The sequence below is a fragment of the Meriones unguiculatus genome, chromosome 2 (assembly GCF_030254825.1).
Source record: "Meriones unguiculatus strain TT.TT164.6M chromosome 2, Bangor_MerUng_6.1, whole genome shotgun sequence".
NCBI lineage: Eukaryota > Metazoa > Chordata > Mammalia > Rodentia > Muridae > Meriones > Meriones unguiculatus.
This window is the reverse complement of record NC_083350.1, coordinates 118200920-118223310: the sequence shown is the minus strand read 5'-3', so window position 1 is coordinate 118223310 and position 22391 is coordinate 118200920. Positions and strand designations below refer to the sequence as shown.

Here is a 22391-nt window from a genome sequence, read left to right as displayed (position 1 = left end):
CTGTTTAAATACTCCTTGATGTAATATCTCAGTAGGAGTGATTAAAATGTCTTTTCCACAAAAATGTTGTGGAAAAAAAAATCAATGTAATTAAATTTGGTTGTGTGAATAAGCACTAGAAATTAGAAGACTCACTTTGCAGTTGAAGATCTTTGTAACTTCACAATATTCTTCAAAGTTGTGAGAATAGCACTCATATTTCCCTTTGTTTCTCATATTCTCTTGGAGAAAGATTTACACCATTTACCTCATCCAATGTTGGTAATTCTAATAATTATTATTATACATGACAAAGTCCACAACAATGAATAAATCAGCTTACTGCTCACAACACTTCCTCAAAGATTCATGTCATGACCTTAATATTACATTTCTGCGTGAATTTATCATGTACATTCACTGCTTTAGCTTTGTATTTTTATCTTCTTTGATGGGGAGATTTTATTCTCTGAGGCCATTTCTTTTAGTACTAAGAGATCCAAATGAAATTAAATGTTCATCCAATTGTAGGATTGCTTTAGATGCTCTCCACTTAAGTTCGTGTTTGCCTTTTTCTTTCTTTCTTTTTGCATAAAGCCCTCTGCTCCCATGTGCATCTACTCTGTGCACATTTGTTCAATGCAGTTTGTACCCTTTAGCTGGAAAATATCCAAACATATATCAGGTATCCTGTTTTCTAAGAAATAATATTGATACAAGTGGGTGACTTTAGGGAATTATTTTAGAACCAAGCATATAGGTTTAACCAAAGGATAAAGTAATAGTTTTGCACATTTTTACATTAAAGAATATGTAGTATCCTGTATTTAAGACCTTTGCAAATGATCACTAGAATTTCCATCTCTTAAATGTTTGTATAGACTAAGGAGATCAAGCTCTGGTGACTCAAATCAGCTTAAATCTTCTATGCACACAGCCATGCTTACTAAAGACTGAGAGCATTCTTTTCCAGGACATTAAAGTATATATATTTCATGTTATAAATGTTAGATGAAACTAGAGGGAGTCAAATTCCTGCAGCTGATTGTTTTCATTTCCTTTTCATGGAAGCTTTTCCTCCACCTTCTATAACATGTGTTTCTCTGTGTCAACCCAAATAAATAAAAATAGCCTTGTGTTATGCACACTCAACAAAGCAGGGACGGATGCCTGTAGTGATGTAAGTGGGCTCCCTACAGTTGTCAGGGCAAATTTACATCTACTGGTTCCAGAGCAAAGCTACTGTAATTACAAGCTTGTTATAAAATCTTTAAATAAAGAGGAAAAAAATGGCAACCCCCCTCCACGTTTGGTGTTTCCTTTGTTGGGATATCTTCCCAAAATTATTTATAGTGTTTGTCTACAGTTTCTTCATTTATTTGGTTTCATTGAATTTAGTTCAGTTTTATCATATAAGGAGAGTGCTATATTTCTGGCCCAGGGGAGTCAGAATGGAACATGCAATCTGATTTGATCAATTAAATGAGAGTAGGAAAAAAATGGCAAGGGCCATTCCTGAACAGAATTTTAAGATTCTTTGTTTAGATGGTTCTTGTCTGCTCTGTCGTAAGATCGATATGTCCCGGGCTGTGGTCCTGCTATGGGTCTCAGAGTAAAATACATCTGAGCAAAAGCTGTTCACCAATACAAGGTGGGCATTACTGTCAGGGTAGTGCTTTGTTGTTTTGACGCGCTCTGAACCACACTTCTTAACCTTGACACTGCTAACATTGGAGAGTGCACCACTCCTTTCTGTGGTCTTTGGACCTGTCATCGTGAGATGGTAAACAGCATCACTGGTCCTATTTCCTTAGCTGCCGCTGTCTGCCATTGGAACCACAAATGTCTCCTAGGGAACAAAAGCCATCCTCAATTAGAAACCACTAATCTCAGCCTGGTGACTCTCGAAGTGGGACCCCAGAGCCTGCAGTACTTGGGAAAATATTAGAAAAGCAATGTCGTGACCTTCTAAGACCTATTAAATGAACAGTTGTGAGGCTGGTGCCATGAAATGGTGCTTTAATAAGTCCTTCTAATGGTTCTTAACAAAAACTGGAAAACCACTGTTTAAGCTGATTGGCATAAACACCCTTTTGAAAGGGAAGGGTCTAATTATTGCTTTCACATATACATGTAGATTCGGCTCTTTGACCTCGAAAGTGTTTGGGGTTCCTTTCTTGTGAGTCAGTGAGGCCTTAGGATACATTACCATATGTCAAACAATATATGCATGACCTGAGTCATAAAATTACAACATTTCCTCAAAAATTGCATTATATTCTCATAGCCTGAAAATGTTTAGTTACAATAACTTGAAAGGAAGAAACAAATATTTAAAAAATTGTTTTTGAAGCATAATAATTATTTTCAGTAATTCTTTATGTGTGTTAGTTTGATTTAAACAGGTGTTATGTAAACACAGTATTTAAACTGTGAAAATGGAGAAGCAGGATTCACAATTGATGGTCTGATTGTTGATGACATCAGTTTGATAACAGTTGTTCTTTCCATACAGTCTTAGCTTACGTGGATTTAAATATGATCTACACTGAGTGGGGCCATGAGGAGGCATTACCTTTTCAGAGAAAGTTGTCATCATGTAGAAAGGAATAAGAATGTCACATTGAAGCCAGGCTTGGTGGGACACGCCTTTAATTCCTACACTCAAGGAGTCAGAGGCAGGTGAATCACTGTGAGTTCGAGGCCAGCCTGGTTTACAAAGTGAGTCCAGGACAGCCAAGACTACACAGAAAAATTCCATCTCGTAAAAAAGCATATTATTGTGCTATTTTTTATAGGTAGGAAATAAAGAAATTCTTCCTACTGACATTTATGACTGAAAGTGGAAAATCACAATTAATTTTGTCATCTCTGAAGATGATGAAAACTATATGCAATTTGAATAATATAGTTTAGTATCTTAATGCATTATTTTCCCATGTCCTCTTTTTAATATTTGGAAGCAGAAAATCTATGAAAGTTTTTTCAATACCCTTCTTAATCATCCATGGTATGCATGCTTTTTGATAAAATACATACTTGCTCTGTGACAGCAAAGTTTTCTAAAAATCTGGATTTCATCCTAATAACATAGTGTAAACACACAGTATGAGATAAAAATAAGATATTTATCTTTTAATCTTTCTATATTTATCAAAGTATGAAATATTTAAAATTAATTGTAATGGGCTAGGCTCATGGATTGACTTAAGAAACTGCTTGGGATAAAAAAAATCATAATGTACTTTGTGTATTTTACTTTACACCTGTTTATTTTGCACTTTACTATAAACTTTCAAGTGTAAGCTTTGAGCAACAATACTTATGCTAAGACTTTTTGCTTCTGTTATCTTTTTTGAGGGAAATAAGGACGACATCTTAACTTATCACTACAGGATTTTGTTCGTTATCTTCAGAATTTAAAGGGGTAAAACACCTTGAACTTGTTCCTTAAGAGATAGGATGTGGTCTTTCCCTTTAAAACGTTACCTGCCAGAGTTCAGGTCCTTTACACTCCTGGATTTGATTCCTGCTTTTACAGCACAAATCCCAAACATTCAGAAGGCAGATCTGACCGCTTCAGCTGTCTGCAGCTGTAGAGATTAGTCTGTCATTCTCAGAGTCAGGGAGAGCGAGCTGTGTGAGACCCTGTGAGAGCGAGCGTGTGTGTTCCTGTGTAGGAGGCTGGGTGGCTGAGAGCCATTTAGATGTGCAGAGGTTCCGTCGTCGTAAAGCATCTCATTCAGGCTTGGCTCTGAAACCTGTGGCATTCTCGCTTGGCCAGCTGCTGCCGTGCCTCTGTTTTAATTCAGCAGGATGTTTGCTGCCATGGCAGCCAGCAGCAGCCACTGCCGCAGCAAGGGAGAACCATAGATCTAAGGATGCAGGTGGAATACTAAAATACGACAGAGGCTCAAGCGGGGCTGGGCTCCGTTGCTTCATTTCTGCTGCCCCCGGGCTCTGCTGCGGAAGCTGTACTTACTGCACTGTGTCAGCTCATTAGAGTAGAGGGTTGCAGACCTCCATCAGTGAAGGGCTGGTGAGAAGCAGGGCTGTGGGGCGGGAACGAGAGACTCCCTGCCTTGCCTCACCACCTTGCATTTCGGAACACAGAAGCAATAGAGGGAAATGTGGATGCACCATCATGCTGAGACATACGATTGGATGAACACGGGAAAACGTAGTTGGCTTCCTGGGCGACTTTTCAGCTGGAGCAGAGTCTTTCGTGAACTCTTTTCCTCTTTAAGACATATTTACGCAAAATGTTTGTAAGTACTGCTGGTCCGTGAAATGATGTGGCAAGCTCAGTTGTGGGAAAATGATCGTGTCTAGCCCGTCTCCACAATCTCCTCTGAATGTCTGAGCCTGAGCTTTTGTTGAAGCGCACGTGCTAATTAGAACCAAAAAGGGGCAGTCACAATTGTAGTGTGAAAAAGGACAATATGAAGTCCGACTGAAAAGAGGAGAGCCTTAGAACCATGCAGCAGGCAGCCGAGCTCTCTGTGTTTCGCGGCAAAGAAGTAAAGAAAAAGGGAGCTTGCCTTCAGAAACAGAAGTCTTTGACCAACCTTTCCCTCACCAGCGAAGGAGAGAGGAGACCCACTGTGCGCATTTCCAACTGGTTTGGAAACGCTGCAAAGGCTAGCCAGAGAGAATCCAGCTACGCAGAAAGACGGTCCCTCTCGAGGTTTCTCTCTAAGTCTGTGCAGTCGCTGTACCATGGCAGCGGCTCAGGAGCCTGGAGCCTCTTGCCTGCAGGAGGCAGCCAGTCCTGTGCCGATGACTCGGAGGACTGGTCTGCAAGACGAGGGTTGGAAGGAGAAAGTGATGAAGACAGCAGGTCTGAAGATGAAAACGGGTCCTCCAAGCCCAGCAGTATAAGCCGAAGTTGGGCTGAAGAAGAGGGAGAAAGCTGCTTGCGGGAAGGGACCGCTCACCTGGATGAGGATGTCATCCTCACCATGCTGGGGGATCTGGAACAAGCACTTTACAGTGACTTACTGGGTGAGTCCAGGTCGCTGGTGACAGGATCTGTGGTAGTCAGTTACCTTCCTTTTTTTTTTTTTTTTTTTTTTTTTGACTGATTTTTTTTTAAATATATGTGCTTAAAATTTCAATGTCTTCTTTCATGAAATGATTTTTTTTTCCTTGTGAAACTGAACCGTGAGTGTCATTTTTAAATTTAACTGGGAAAAGTCAATGGCCTCAGTTGTGGGTCTCACTGGAGAGGAGTCTAGGATAGTCTAGAGGTCAGTATGCTTTCCAGTCAGTCTTTGATGGAGTGTTGTTTAACTTCCCTCAAGGTGACCTTATCTTACATGTGTAATGAAGATGGACTGCTCTCCTGTATAAATTTCTGTGCCTTGATTTGCTACCTTGGAATTACCTAAATAGATGAATGTCCCCCTTTGATATTCCAAGCACCCTAAATGAAGAGGCCTGTACTTGCCTTGCTTTTCTGCCTTCCTGCCTCTCTCTCTCTCTCTCTCTCTCTCTCTCTCTCTCTCTCTCTCTCTGTTTTCTTCTCTCTTCCCTCCATTCTAACCCTCCCTCTCCCTACATCTTGAAACAGCTGATCCTCTATATGGATGTTACAACTACTGTGGAAATAACTGTTAACTCTTTTATACTTTACAAACTGAACCCTGTTCCTTTTCATGAATCAACATTCCGTAGTAACTTGTGACATTATTTTTTAACTAGATATGAGGGCTTTTGTGGTGAAACTTTAAATGTAAGCCTTGTCACACATGTACCAAAAGAAATGTCCACACTGAATATTTCTCAGTGTCATATATTTGCATCACACAGTCTCCTCAAAAATCTCTAAGTGCCCAGCCACAGCACATTCTATTTCATGTTAGTGTGAGTTTTCAGAACAAACTTCATATGGCTTTCTATAAGTTCAGAAGCACTACCCCAGCCCCACTAATCTCTTTGTTTCAGGCATGCACACAGATGGTGCTAAGCACAGATTTGTTCTTATTCTCTATGTGAATATCCTGTGACAAGGTGTTTTATGAGGTTGTCTGGGATGTTTTTAGGGGACAGCTTTGGAATGAGAAAGCTTAGAAAGGCAGCTGAGGCTAATATGGCTCAATTTTTCATGTCAGTTTGGTTTGGAATGAGTAATGATTCCACAGTTTTGAGAACAGTGATTTCTGAATCTAAATCCACCAGGTACTCAGACACCAGAGATTTATTCCCACAGCATTGCATGATTTGGGTGAGGAAGCGTTTCTCATAAAGGAAGCTCTGCACAGTAGAAATATAGGAGGAAGTCTTGATCCATATATCTTTCTTTCCTTTTTCCTATCTCCTTTGATCCTCTAGAACTACAGAATCAAACAATATTCATGTTTAGCTTATAAAATTGTAGCATACATCTTATTCTAAGGACCTTTCATGTTAGTATGTTCAATGATATGAGCAGACAGTAGTCCCCAGGCAGTATTTGGGTGCTACTGTGTTGAATTACTGCAAGGTGTGGTTGGGTATAAATATGAAACCTTGCTCATTGTGCATAAATAACCCAGATTACTGCTGTCACAGGACAGCCTCCCAAAAGAAATGTGTATGCCATGTGTTTGAACTGAGATCTTGCTTACCACACTCATGTGCTTTTCCTCCACAAGGGTTTCCCCCATCCACCCACTGGTGCAGCATTAAAAATGCAAGCAAGAAGTAAGGGGAAGGGCACAATGAAATAGTACTGTAGGAATAATCCTATTTCCACATCAAGCATGACAAGGGAATTTTACAAATCGTGATGCTTTAAGTCTGTATGATTTCTGCCGTGGTTTTTACTAGGTTCTGGTTATGACTGACTCAAAATTGTCTTTTCTAAGTTAGCTTTGGCCAAGTTTTCATGAGTTCAACTTCGTATTGTTGAATATTCTAATGAATCAGAAAGACTATAGGGCAATGTTTAAAATGCTCCTAGGTTGCCATTGACCTTTCTTTTCTATACCAAATTTCAAGATTATAAAGATGAGTTTAAGGTTTTTGTCTGAAAATCATGGGTGGACAGCTACAAAACAAGGCTTACTTTTCAAAATAAGCCAGGTTTCAGTAGTAATGTGTGCAGAGTGAGTTCTATAAAGAATCCAGTTATATATGTCAGGTTTCACACATATATAATTTGATTTCTTTTAAAAGATGGTAGTGTGCCAATGTTAATTATAATGTGTATAATTAAAGCGTATATAGTAAGGGCAGATCACCCAAATTAAAGTCTTTATTTTGCACTAGTAGTGAATCAGAAGCACTGAATTGAGCCTGCTCTTTTGGAGGTTGTTGGGAAGCACTTTACCACTGTTAACAATTCCAGTGGTTTAGAGAGTACACCACTTTCAAAATGTGTGAAAGTCTCTTCCACTGTGATTGGACAAACTGAGAAGCCTCTATTGGGAATAACAGTTGAGACTGAGATTGTGGAAATGGGAAGAAAGGAATCATTTTTGTGTTTAAGTAAATTTCTCATGTCTGCTGGTCTTAACTTTTCTTTATTTGCTAAGCAGTTATATGTATGTGTCCTTTTATTTGGCCTTTCAACCCCAACCCCACAGACACAAAGCCTTAGTACATTATTTGAATACCACTTTGAAGGGCATTCCAGACTGTGAAATCATTCCTTAGAGGATTACAAATGCACTTAGGTTTTCTTTTTTCTTTTTTTTTTTTTTTAATCTTGCCTTTCGTGGGTCACTGAAATTACTTACTCCAATACATTTTGCTTTGGTTATTATCCTTCATGGAACGAATGGGGGAGCAGAGATGGTTTGGTGTACAACTGTTAGGGGGCAGATTTCATCTCTTTGATTGCCACAAGTTGCCTAGTGTCATGTGCAACTTCCGTTAGGAGAAGAATCAAAATTGGGAGGGAGACCCTGTAATTCTGACATTTTAGGGAAACAACATAAACAAGCCCAGAATTCAGCTGGAACAATCCATGGATCAAACCCTTTTGGTAAAGGAAATAGACATGAAAAGTTATTCGGTGAAACAAAATGCTTACAGCTATTGTACTTAAATTCACTATATAATTCAGGCATCCATTTCAATATTGGGCTATTTGACAAACGGTCAAGGTGCAGCCTGACTGCAGGTGGCGGGGAACGGGCAGCGTGTAGCGATACCTCCCACGAGCGTGTTTCAGTGCTTTGCCTCTGCCCTCCCCCAAAGTCTCTACACTCGTCTCCTCTTGTAGTTTCTAGTGCATCATCATCTTTAAATTTCCCCACCGTTTTAGCCCCTTTGGGCTGCTTCTACTTTTCCTTTAACTGTAATTATGCTCTTCTGCGACCCTTTAGATGTTGCTCCGCAAGACTTCTTTTTATTTTCCAAAGTCGCAGCGGATTGGTTGGAAGTGAACATCTCGGCAGCCATTAATACGCTGCATCGTATTAATGCTAACCATGTATGCCGTTTCCAGAGAGGATGTGGTTGGAATCTTGGAGCTTATAAACAGCCCAAGTTTCTGAGGATGTTAATCTATGGGATTGAAGATCGCATGGTTTGATTTCATGTGGAGAATTTTATGCCACATACATGCCATCCCATCTTATATTTTTCTATTTCTTACAATATGTCTCTTCCAAGGAATACAATCTCAATTTCTAATAACAGTGCTGTTATTAAGTGTAATTTAACTGTACAAATCACTTATAAACGAGTGAGAACCAGTTTACAGGCTGACAGCAGACTAGTGGCTGGGTGGGTGGACATCCAGGCAGTGGTAATGAACAAAGTAATGTTTGTCTGAGGCAGATGGCAAAGAAGCCATCAGTAGTCTTTTAGTATTTGAGTTGGGCCATGGAACAGCGTACGTTTTTTTCAGTCGCTCTGATCCCAGTCTATCAGGTCTCATCAGGAATGGCTGCATTGTCTTCCTCTGTGGCCTGGTAAGGCTAGCAGCCTCAGGGGGAGGTGATCAAAGAGCAGGCCAGTCAGTTCATGTCAGAGACAGTCCTTGTTCCCATCACTATGGAACACACTTGGACACTGAACTGCCATGGACTGCATCTGTGCAAGGGTTCTAGGCCATCTCCATGAGTGCTGACAGTGGTTTCTTTCTCATATATCCTTCCAGATATCCCCTATCTCCCCACCCATCCAGCTCCATTCCTTAGTCATCAGAGAAGTACAAATCAAAACTCTGTTGAAATTTCATCTTATACCAGTCTGACTGGTCAAGATCAAAAATCAGTGACAGCGCATGCTGGCAAAAATGTGGGGAAAGGGGAAAACTCACCCACTGTGGTGAGAGTACAAACTTGTACAGCCACTAAAGAGAGAAGTGTGGCAGTTCCCTGGGAAGTTGGGAATAGATTTTCTTCAACCTCAGCTATACCGCTTTTGGACATATACTCAGAGAATTCTACACCCTTTCCTTTTACCCCTTCCTTTCCTCATTTCTTCTTCTTTTTTATTTTCTGCTTTTTTTTAAAAAAAAAAAAAACAAAATATTTTTTCTTAAGGTCTCTGTTCCGTGCTTCCTGTGCCAATCTCATCTTAATCCTCTGTTGAGACTCGCCAGGTTTAAAAGGACTGTGTTTGAAAGTATTACATAACCATAATTAGTGTTTAACAACACATCTGCATCCAAAAGATGGGTGTTCGCGTGGAATGCCTTCAGTTGCCACACGCATCAGAACCGATTGTTTCATGCCTGTTAGAAAGATGTGTTTAGGTCTAGACACCTAGGTCTGTACTCAAACTGTGACGTCACCATGTGTATGTTTTAGTTTCCTACACAAAATGTAGAGATAATTAAAAATAAAGCTAATTAATCAGAAAATATTCTGTGAGAAAAGTCCTCTCAGGATTCTCCACTGTCTAATATATTGCCAGGTAGGAAGCTCATCTCAGCTACTCTGAATTTACTTGAAACTGGTAATCATTGAAGTCAGCACATCCAAATAATTCTAAATTTTAAAATTAACACCAGTGTCTAGAAGTACTTTGCACTGTATTTCCAAATGCCTGCAATGTTGTAATGACTTTGGTGATAGATTCACTTGTATTATTGTGTTTGTGCCACTCCAGAATTTTTATTTGTGATATTAAATGTGTTGCTGTTGTAAAAGAATGATGATTTTTTTAGATGATAGGAGTCATTTGGAATTTCCTAGCTGACTTTTTGCTTTTAAGTACAGGGGTCTATATTGCTCATCTGTGTAAACAATCTTTCTTGAACAGACTATGCCCTGAACAATGAATTTCTTATGTTCATTTCCAGGTGAAGACCCTGAAACTAGGAGAATGCGTACAGTCAAGAACATAGCAGATCTGAGGCAGAACTTGGAAGAGACAATGTCCAGTCTTCGTGGGACCCAGATAAGCCACAGGTATCTCATGGGTCTTCCTATCTCTGGTCAGATAAAGAAAGACTACAATGCAGCATTTGACTCCTCTTACGATGATAGAGAAGAAATTTGGTATTGTTTACTATTTTATTCCAATTGTACATGGCAATCACTTATCAATAACCTTCAAGCTGAGCTGTCAGGTATTTTGTTCTTCTTTACATTCTGTCTCCTATAGAATGTACTTGTTAGACCGAATTAGCTGGTCAACTATGACTAGTTCTAGTGGGGTGCTTTTCACGTCTTCCATACCTTTGGAAGAGGCTGGTAGGGATTCATGGAAGCATGACCACAGCTAACTTCCTGCACTGGTCTGAGAAACTTAAGACGGGTGAAAATCAGTGCATATCTTGTCAAGAAACAAAACTGTGTTAATCTGAAAATGTAGCGGTGGCCTTTCTTTTGAAAGCAACCACCTCTAATAAATGTGACTTCCCACATTTTGACATCTGCACAGATGAGCACAGAATCATAAAATGAATCTGCATACCATTCACATTCACGAAACTGCCAGGGACACTCAGCTCTAGCCTTTTCTGTCACTGCATCTTGTTCCATGGCCTTAGTGAACCAGAGTATAATTATCTCTCGATTTTGTTCGGCAGCACCCTGGAGACAACATTTGATAGTACTGTCACAACTGAAGTAAATGGAAGGACCATCCCCAACCTGACAAGCCGGCCTACTCCCATGACCTGGAGACTGGGTCAGGCGTGTCCTCGTCTACAGGCTGGAGATGCCCCCTCCATGGGCGCTGGATACCCTCGAAGCGGCACCAGTCGGTTCATCCACACAGACCCTTCCAGGTTCATGTACACAACACCTCTGCGCAGAGCTGCGGTTTCCCGTCTGGGAAACATGTCACAAATAGATATGAGCGAGAAAGCAAGCAGTGACCTGGATGTGTCTTCTGAAGTGGATGTTGGTGGATACATGAGCGATGGCGATATCCTTGGGAAGAGTCTGAGAGCTGATGACATCAACAGCGGGTAAGTAGCCCTGAGCACAGCAGCATTGTTGGTTGGGATGGGTACGTGAGGAGGTCGCACATTCCAAGGCATTATGAGGTCACCTAAGACCATCAGAAAACAGATGTTTACAATGCAAGTCACAAATGTAGCAAAATTGCAGTTATGAAGTAGAAACAAAAATAATATTATGGCTGTAATGTTATTATTACAACATAGGGAAGTGTATCAAAGGGTCACAGCATTAGGAAGGTTGAGAGCCACTGATCTAGAGAAATACATGTGTCCTGTATTTTTCACACTAGTCTTACATGTTCCTAAGTAACAGATTTTATAGTTACTTAGGGTGTGGGAAGGAGACAGAAGGAGTTTTGCTGAACTGCTTGAGTTTCTGTTTTTGGTTTGGCTGCTTCTAACAGCTTTAAGGAACAAATAACTTGTGGCATTGTTCAATCATGAATATCCAATTTAAATTGCAGAGAAAAATCATTTCAGAGCTGAAGGATTTTTAAGGTTTTAAAACATTTTATTTATTTATGTTTCGTGTGTGTGTGTATGGGAATATGTATACAATGATGAAGATATGGAGCTAAAAGGGCAGCCTGAAGCAGTCAGTTATCTCCTTCTACCATGGTGACACCAGAGACCTAACTCAGATCATCAGGTCTGGCAGTAGATTCCTTTATCCTTTGAGCTATCTCTTTAACCTCAGAGTGGAAAGTTTAGATTGATTTATTTATTCTCGATTGGTGGTTTCAGATTTTAAAATATTATAGTCTTACTGCAGCCAGTCCTGCTGAGGCCTGCTAAGCTATGGTCACATGGAAGGGGAGGAGGATCGCCCCTATCAGTGGACTAGGGGAGGGGCATAGAAGGAGAAGGAGGGAGGGAGGGAGGATAGGATTAGGAGGAGATGAGGGAGGGAGGCTACAGCTGGGATACAAAGTGGATGAATTGTAATAATTAAAAAAAATAAATGAAAAAAAAAGATAATAATACACAAAGGTAAAAGTCTTTTACCAGCACCAGCTTCAGAGCAGCATTAGATTCCTGTACAGTGTGGGCAAGAAAAAGCAAGGTGTTCAAAAACCCCAAGGAAAGAAAGATGAATTTAGAATTCCACAAAGAGTCAAAACAGCCACCGCAGTGTGAAGGTATAATTACGACATTGTCCATGCAATGTTGGACAAGAAGCTCTTTGAGACTGCAGCAATCCCATTGAAACAAGAGGCTGCACCACAGAAGAAGGTGAAAGGCAATGCACAACACAGAGGAGAGGTCAAGTCCCAGATAAGAACTAAACAGCAGACACAACTGTTCACACCAAAGATAAAGGGCAAATCCCGCGAGGGGAGATTCAGAAGGAGAGAATGGGGGCAATGAAAAGAAGGAGCTGAGAGTATGAAGTACTTCTGGCCACTTATGGTTCTATCAGGAGCTAGAGAAACAAAAATCAACAGAAGCAGCAATCATCCAATCCAGGGAAAAGAGAAAGCTAAATTAGAAGAAACAGTCACACCTTGCTGTGACAGTGTTCACATAACCGTGATGGTAGAAACACTTAGAGTGGTCGGAAGACTAATCAGCAGTGATTTTACATCACTTACAGTTAATTTAACTATGAAATTAAAAGTGTAATACTGTAAAAAATAGTGTAAGAAAATATTACATTTTCTTTTTTCTATTATACTCCAAACAAATATTGTGAGTCTAAAATTATTAAGGCGTTTTGGCAGCTTAAACTACTTGGTTTAGTCAGAGGGTGAGCTGAACATTGAAAGCAACAGGACGTTCTATTAAAACTAACCCTGGATAGTGAGATGGCTCAGAAGGTAAAAGCACTTGCCAGCAAGCGTTGGTGACCTGAGTTCAGTACCTGGTGTTTTGATGGACAAGAGAGCTCACTCCTACAAGTTGTCCTCTGTTCTGCACGCATATGCTATGAAATGTGCACACGCACCTGCACACACCATGTGTGCAGGTGCGTGCACACGTGCACACACAGAGGCAGGGAGAACGGATGCATAGAATAAAAAAAAAAACCACTATTCTTGTGATGGCAGTTATATTTTGAATCCTTCCTATTATCTACCTTTTCTCTTTCTCACTTCTACATTCCTGTATCCCTTTATCCCTTCTTCTTTTAGTTTTTCCATAATGGGTCTCACTTTGTAGCCTCAGATTTCCTGACACTGATGTTGACTTCATAACAATCTCCGTACCTTTGCTTCCTGGCTGCTGGGGCTAAAAGTATGCTATAACCCTCAAAACATTGCCTCTGTTGACTCACTAGGCCTCACCCATTCAGCCACTGAGAAGAAGCATTTAAAACAGGAGCCTTGACTACAGCTGGGATACAAATTGAATAAATTGTAATGAATAAAAATAAAAAATAAAAAAAACCCTGAGCCTTGGGAGATAGCTCAGAATCTATCCATACAATATTAATGTGCAATGCTTCCCCTGGTATTAGTAGAATAATTGAAGAAAGCTTTATAACCAAAATCAAAGGGCACCCACGGTATAATGTGCATGTGATTTCAAATCATCTATAGAGCCTAGAGTTCTGAGTAAGGGGAACATATGAAACTCAGATGTGATAGAGTGAGGAAAGCACATATATTATGTTCCCTATGTTAAATAGCCATAGGTGAGACAAATACCTTTCAAAAGAAAATTTATAAAAGTTTTGGAGATGAGCATGAAAGATTTAATCCATTTAGTAAGCTTACCAAAGTATTATTTTCATAACCAAAGGGATATTGGGTTATATGCCATTGGAAAACATTTCTCTTGACTTATAAGCATAGAATATGACCATTTAAAAATGAGCTGTGAGAACTAGGGCTACTGTGGCATGCCTTGAAGTCATGATGCAAAGAGGTTATGCTGTATACTGTATTCAGGGCAACCACTACACAGAGATTGTGAATATAAATAAGATATGGAATTGATGATTTGGAAAAGACGAGTTTAGGGAAAACAGATAAGTGACATGAGAACCCTGGAGCTACATTTCAGGAACTATGGTAGGAACTCAGGCTCACGGTCATCTGTCCAAAAATAGGGGAATATCATTGGTAATAATAAGGAGAAGAAAGTGTTTAAGGAACGCTGATAAAATAGAAAAAAAAATGATGAGATATTCTTCAGGGAATGTGAGAGATGCAAAAACAAAGAGAATCTACTTACCTAGGTTATAAGCACAGGAAACAGTAGTACGCCATTTGAGAAAATTGAATGGAAGAGAGCTGAACTTTTGCTGAGTTTTGAGAGTTTGAAACACAGACTAAAACACACACGAGGATACAAAGTTTGTAGAAAATGCAAAATGATCTTGGGGTAAAGATAGAAAACATATATCCCATCTCAATACAGAATACTGGAAATTGTGGGCTTGAACTCTAGAGGAAAAAGAATTCAGAGGGAAGAAATGGAATAAACTACGTTGGGAGCGGGTGTACTTACACTTATATATGAGTGCATATGAACAAACGTGTGTATCATAAAGTTTGTAAAGTTTCTATTGAGTTTTTCTTGTGTGCTAAACATCATTCTGGGCACTGAGAATTTACAGTCAGAAACAATAGGCACACAGTGCTTAGCGACATGGAACTCATAAACATCCACAAAAAGTGCTCAGTTTTTCAATGAGTTAATACTACACAAAGAACACATATGCATGCATATGTTTTTATACACAACTATGTATATATACATATATACACATACATAACTGAGTTCTGCATATAATAGATGTTATAAGCACCCCAACACGCAGGACCTTTCTACATTTTTCAGGCTTCTAACTATATTAACACTTATTCGTACTCAAGAGAAATCTCAAAATCTTGATACTATAGTGAAGAAACTCATTTGTCTTTCATGTAAAACTGTCCTGGTGTTTTCTTTCATTAAATTTTACCATTTATTTTGTGTGTGAGCACGTGTGCATGCCTGTAGGTAAACACATCCCATGGTGCACATGTAGAGGTCAGAGGAGAACTTACGGGAGTCGGGTTCTTTCCTACCACCAACGTGAGACCGGGGAGTCCAGTTCAGGTCCTCGCGCTTGATGAGCAGATGCCTTTATCCCCTGAGTCATCTCACTGACTTTTTCCTTCAGCATTTTGATCTTCACCTGGGGAATGTAAACCACAGTCATTTAGAGGATAGGAAATTAGATAATTCTGCTCCTGTCCCATCAGGTTTCCAGTATCAACCTAACCACTACCATTCATCAAGCAAATAGCAACAGAGATGAAAAAAAGTACAATGGGAAAGTATTTTAGTGAGGCCTGAAAGTTTCGTAATTGACTTCTGCTTACACTCATGCCCAGGGTGCCTTTGTGGCCACAGCTACCTCCAAGAGGCAAGAAAACCTGGCTCAGCTGTGTGCTTTGGATGAAAGGAAACTCATTTGAAGATAGCTTGCTGTCACCCCTACTGAGTTGCCTACTGAGGGAAAAGCAATGTTTCCAGATCCTTGTCCTACTTGACTTGTTTCATTTTTCCTTTGGAGCCTAATTCAGACTTCGGGTCTCTTTTGTCTCCATCATTCCTCCTCTGGTAGTCTATTATGTGTGTGTCATTGATCTACATGTTTTATGCATGAAAATTGTCTCACAAGTTCACTGGAGGATAGTCAGCATTTTGCTCTTTCCTGTGATGAGGAGATGAGCTTGAAAGCTCTTTCCTTCATGGTGTAGAGGAGACTGGCTTCTAAAGCATCACATAGGTCTGTTCTCTAGGTGAAAGGTGACTACTTGTGCTCTACATGGGACATGGCTGGTCTCAACCAGAGATTGATGGGAGGATATTGTGTTGAGGACCACTTGCTGGAGTGTGTAGAATGTCACTGCTGATATGTCAGTGTAGAATTTAAGTGCGGGACAGACCAGAAGATCAGAGATATCACGAGAAAAGTTTTAATTTGACAGTACTTCCTTTAAGTTGTATGAAAACTGTTTCTACATCACATTGAAAAAAAATGAATCACAAATTTGCTTGCTATTCACAATTTTTCAAGTACGTTTTGCTGATTAAAGGAACAAAATGCTTAATAGGCAATATAAAAAGGAAATGTTTAATTTAGGTTTTTCATGACGCCACAAGGAATGACATGAGGTCATTGCAAATGAGAATGAAATTGCATTTTTCATGTACTCTGGATAGAAATGGTAAAATTGCTTAGTTGGTATTCTTGGAACTCAAAATTTCTTGAAGCCTGCAGAGGCTTAACTTAGATGTCTCCTTTTGAAATTACTTCCCACACTTGGGAATACGAAGTTGTCAGTAATTAGGAATGAGTCAGAAGAAGGGACGCATACCCATAATGAGCTGAAATGGTACATTTATGAAGCAAAAAAAGACAAGTTGAGAGGAAAGTTCCATATCTTAATTGAGTGGAAATTGTACTTATCTTTGGATACCGCAGTGGTAAATAGTTTATGCACATGTGACTGAATGTTAAAATTGTACTTTAAGTCATTTGACCCAAACATGAAGAAACTAAGAATTCTGAGGAACAAAAAATTAAAAATAATGTGAAGTGATATGTACTTTGGTTCTCCTATATGTCTCCCTCAACTTCCTTAAAAGCCTGTGGTGACTGGCGTAGGAGCAGCTGAAAGGCACTAGGACCTGAAGGCGTCTTTCTTGTGAGGCCACATGTTCCCTATACTGGCTCTTTCTCCAATTTTATATTCAAGATAGTAGGCATTTGTGTCAATGTAGACACTTCCACAGAACAAATGACCGTAACATAGCCCTATTCCATTATAGGCAACACTTCATATCTTCCCCATCTCTCTCTCTCTCTCTCTCACACACACACACACACACACACAAACACACCACAAATGTATGTACACTTCTATACATACACACACATATATATACATACACATACATATAAACACACACACACATATATATATGTATATATATATATATATATATATATATATATATATATCATGCATTTTATCTTTATTGTTCCTACCTCAACATACCCAGAAGGTAGCTTATCATTGCTATCATTTCCCCTTTGCACTGACGTACTTGAGTCATAGATAATTGAAATGCTTTCAGAGCCCACACAGCTAGTACCTAGCAGCACTATAGGTAGAGAATTAAGTTTCACAGTGTGACAATAAAGTTGAAAATCATAGAAACCAACTCCAAGATTTTAAAAGCTAGGGTTAGTGGATCAGGCCTGTAGTCCTAGGACTCAGGAAGCTGAGGCAGGAAGTTTGTAATGAGATAAAGGTACTCTGGATTACATAGTGAGTTCTAAGTTAGCCAGGGATGCAGAATGAGAACCTATAAATGAATGAATGAATGAGCTATACATATTTAACCTATACAATAATGCCTCAAATGATTTCTTTTTGAAATTTTATTATTTTAATTAGTATACAAAGTCACTAGTTTTCTTATGACATTTTTGCACATATTTAGATTTGGTAGATGCTCTTCCATTTCCACCTGTACCTCCTTTCTAACTTTCTGCTTAGGCCACTGCAATTGTACCCTTGCATGCCAGTCATTGCATTCCATTTGCATACCTCATATATTCTGTTGTTCTCCACACACCAATTTTCTGTCATTTCTTGTGGTTATTTCTAGCGCTGCTGGAGTCCTACTAAGAAAGCTCTTATCTCTTCATGTAATTTGAAGACTTTCTCAATTTTTCGCTCTAGACATTTCAACAACTACGATTTTACATTTATTTACTTAGTGTGTGTCTGTGGTGTGTGTGCGCGCATGGGGGTGCATGTCCATGTTGGTGGGCATGTGAAACTCAGGGACAGACAGTTTTCTCTCCTTCTTCCATGTTAGATGCAAGGTTTAAGCCTTAGCAGCCTTATCACCATCTTTTTGGCTCACATTTATGTTTTAAATTAACGTCTTTGATCCATTTTGAGTGGATTATTATAAAGGGTGAATAACATAACTCCATTCTTCAGTGGCTATCCAAGTTTTTAATTATTTTGCATTTCATTACTTTTCTGAGAATTTCATTTTTATTACTTCTTTGAAATTTGAACTTCTTTGTGAGGTTTTTAGGCAACGCGCTTTGGTCATGCTCTCGGTCCCTCCTCCATTCTAGTCTACCCATCCAACTTTGTGTTCCTTCTTCGAGCAATCTTCCAAGGTCATTTTTTTTTTCATGTTCAGTTCTGCTTTATTCACAGTAGCTTGGAAATGCAATCAGTTTAAATACATATACACTAATAAAGTAATAAATGGGTAATCAAACATGTTACATATACACAATGGAACATTCAGCTATAAAATAGGAAGTTATGAATTTTGTAGGCAAATATTTGTAGGCAATGTATATTTTTTGGGAAAAAAATATACGTTGGTAACCCAGCTCATATGTATATACCTGCTTCAAATTTTTAGATTGTGTCTTTAACATCAAGTACCTGCAGAAGCCAGGAAACTAAATAAAGTAACAAGGCAGGAGAGATAACCTACAGAGAGGGGGGCAGGGTGTTAAAAGTTGGAGCATCGTCTGAGTTCTTCATCCTTAAAATGGAGATAGCTTTGTTAATACATGTAAATGACTTAAAATAGTTCCTAGAAACATATGGAGCATTTAATTAATTTTAGTTATGATTTTATGATAGTGACCCGTTAGTTGTGGTATAACGCTTACTTAGTCAATAAATTAATTTTAATTCTAGTAAAGTTTCATTGATCCTATGGCCCTTAAGTAGTAAAAAAACAAACAAACAAACAAAAAAACAACAATTTAACCAATGAAATTACTTTGCTCTTATTTAGTAAGAGGTATATGATTCTTAGACTTGTTAAAGATATTGATAAGAAAAGAAAAAAATAAGTTTTATAAAAGGCTACTGAATATTGATTCTTTAAATAAAACTGAAAATAAGTTTTACTTTTTTCTGATGAGCATATTTATATATAAAGTGACTTACTAGAGTCTGTTTTGAGCAGTTATTGGAAATTTACAATACAGTGGACTTATTAAGTCATGGGACTTTCTTTTGGTTAATGTGTTTGCAATTCTTTTCAGGTACATGACAGATGGTGGGCTCAGCCTCTATTCTAGAAGTCTGAACCGAGTCCCAGATACCACAACTTCCCGGGATGTCACAGCGAGGGGAGTTCACGATGTGACAATGGATGCAGACAGGTAATTCTATCAGCATATAAGATGCTCATGTGCAGAAAGTCATTTCACAAATAAGGTCACAAGAGATTTCTCTGTGTAAACTAGAACTTCCATTTTTGTGGATTTTTTTTTTTTTTTTTTTAGAAAAGGCAGTTTCATTTGCTAGACCATACTAGGTTTGTACTACTGAAAAAAAAAATGGACGGTAGAAAACACTTAAAATTTCAGTATCTATAAGAGAAAATTTAACAGAGTATACTTGTTTTCCTAATTTGAAAAAACAAACATTGTTGATATTTTTCCATCAATTCAAATGCATTTGGATTTACCTGGAGGCAAATTGCAAGAGTATAAAAATGTATTTCAAACCATCAATTACAATAAGTACAATAAGCTTGATGCTTCTCCTGAGAGCACTTTGAAGACAAGCTTTTGCTTTAGGCTAACATCTTGTACTCCATTATCTCCAGCTTCTTGAGGGTGTGTGTGCGTGTGTATGTGTACGCATGTGTTTCAGACAGTGTTTTTATTTTTTACAGGAACTGTTCTGTTGACTTTTATCATTATTATTTGAGATCAGCATCTAAGTCAACTAACTAATTTATATTTCTGATCCTGATTTATTCTTTCATTCTAAATTTTTAGTTTACTGAGCAAAAAGACAGTTCCCATTTTTATAATTATATATTACATAGATTAGTTCTTTAATTGAGTATTTATGATGAATATATTAAAACTTCACCTGTCCACATTCTGAAATAAGGTTGTGCACAATTTATTGTATTTTTTTACAGCTATTCCCAAAAGGCAGGTAATGACTTTCTATACTAGTTTTCAGTATCATTTCTGACTCAGACTCCATCAATGCGTTAATCATCTTAAACAGAAGATTAGTCTTAGCTCTCATCTGATATAGCCATCATCCCAGTCTGTATAGTCTCTTTGTGTATCTGTGGCATACATGCTTGTGTGTAAATGAGAGGTGTGTAGCTCTGTGATAAAATATTTTCTTCCCTCTCCAATCTGAATTTCTCTTTAAATATATGACCACTGACTTTTGCACTAACTTCATTCCTAACCCCAGGACTTTTCATCCAATCTTTTGCACAATCTAAACTAATTTCTAACTCAGAGCTTTGTCTTGCTGCTTTTGTGCCTGATGTGCTCTTTGGTACAACATTTGGCTTTTTGCCTTGCAGTCTCGGTTCAAGGTCATGTTCTTGGAGATGTGTTATCACAGTAAATCAGGTATACTTCTTCCTAAACAAGATCTATATTTCTTACAATAGGTAGCTATTGGTGCAAACAATGTAACAATCATCATACATTGAGGTTTTAACAAGAGCTGTTTTGGTGAATGAGCATGGGTAACCTATTCATTTAGTGTATATATTCTATTAGGCTAACAGTAGGGCCCTCTTTGGATGATAAGTGAATTAAATGAGGCGAGAGTTCAGCCACTTCAAGAATATTATGGAGAGGGAATGGATTATGAGGGAGAAGACAAAGATTGGGGAAAAGACATTCAAAGTATGAGCTACATACTAACTCTAACTGTGTGTGTATTGCTACTTCACAGTGAAAAATGAAAAAGGTAATGGTATTGTGATAGAAGAACCCAGAAATCAATACAAAAGTGACTTTGGGTTGAAAAACAATTGAGTAATTTCAGACCAATAGATAGGGCCAAACAAGTATCTAATAAATTTGGGCCTCCAAAAATATTGAGCTTCCCCTCCTGCAATAGTATAGATCTGGACCAAAGTACCACTTGAGAACAGATTAGAGATGCAATTTCTAGACCCACCCAAGGCAAACAGAATCAGAGGGTCTGGATATGGATGTAGTGACCTGATGTTCATCTAACTCTCCATGTACTCCAATGTGCTCCAATATACAGGATGCAAAGAACCATTATCTAGAAATGACAAGTCGATGCTGCGCCTACCGTAACATGAACATTTAAACTTACAAGTGCATTTCAAAGCAAAGAGAATAGGAAGTGTTAATACAGGCCAATGACAACAACTTTAAGTTAGAACAAATAATGGCTTGTAACACCTGGGAGAAATTATATGTGAAATTCAGCTTTGGTGATTATTTAACAGATTATTTTTTTGAAAAAAAAATCTTAGTTTAAGGAGATAAAATAACATATTGTTATATATAAGTTATATAGTAATAGTGTCATTATAGTGGGATTTTTTTTTCCAGAAGAGATGAGGGTTCTGTTTTATTATAGATTAATCCTGAAGTTATTTTAAAATTCTATGTCAAGGAAAGGAATCAAGATGGGTATCAATTAGATGAACATCCTAAAATAATGTAGTTATGTCTAGCTTTCTGTTAAGGTTCCTGTTGTTTTGGGAAGATTTCTTTGGGAAGAAGTTGTGCAGCCTGTTAAAAATATGAAAAGAAAGTACAGATAAAAGATACCATTTTTGTTTGTAATCAACCAAGAGAAAATTAATAGAGTTGAGATCGCAAAAAATCTCCTTTTCTGATTTGTCTTAAATTTTTTTTCATTCAGACATCTGAAATCTTGTATAGTGAGAGATACGAGAATAACAGTGAGGAAACACACACATGCACACACACACACACACACGGGCACATGTGTTTGCGCGTGCACACACAGATAACAAAGCAGTGACGAAGCACTGAATTCCATCTCGTCATTCTCTTCTGCTCACTTTCAAAGCACACCTTTGCTTCAACGCGCTGTTCATCTTCCCCTTGTGCAATCATCTCATTATGCCTTACTTGTTTGTTTTGCCTGTAGAATGTGAGATTCTTGAATGCAGGCTGACCCTTGTTTTTGCATCCCCAGTGCCTGCCACATGGAGGGAATTCAATAAGTATTTCTCTGATAAATCGTACAATGACCATATCTGCTTATAAGATGGAGAAATGTGGCTTTAATATGAA

General features: G+C 38.5%; 1 protein-coding gene across 9 annotated transcripts in view; it reads left to right on the top strand.

Annotated features, from left to right (window-relative positions):
• Positions 1 to 22391, top strand: part of Nav3 (neuron navigator 3) — a 560089-nt gene that overhangs the window by 396831 nt on the left and 140867 nt on the right. For 8 of the 9 annotated variants that reach the window (XM_060378026.1, XM_060378025.1, XM_060378030.1 and 5 more), the window contains 3 exons: positions 10220 to 10328; positions 10952 to 11335; positions 19365 to 19484. In XM_060378026.1, the coding sequence (XP_060234009.1) occupies positions 10220 to 10328; positions 10952 to 11335; positions 19365 to 19484 (613 nt within the window). Of the gene's footprint in view, positions 1 to 3710; positions 4984 to 10219; positions 10329 to 10951; positions 11336 to 19364; positions 19485 to 22391 lie in introns of those variants that run through there. The other variant, XM_060378034.1, reaches the window with a different exon arrangement.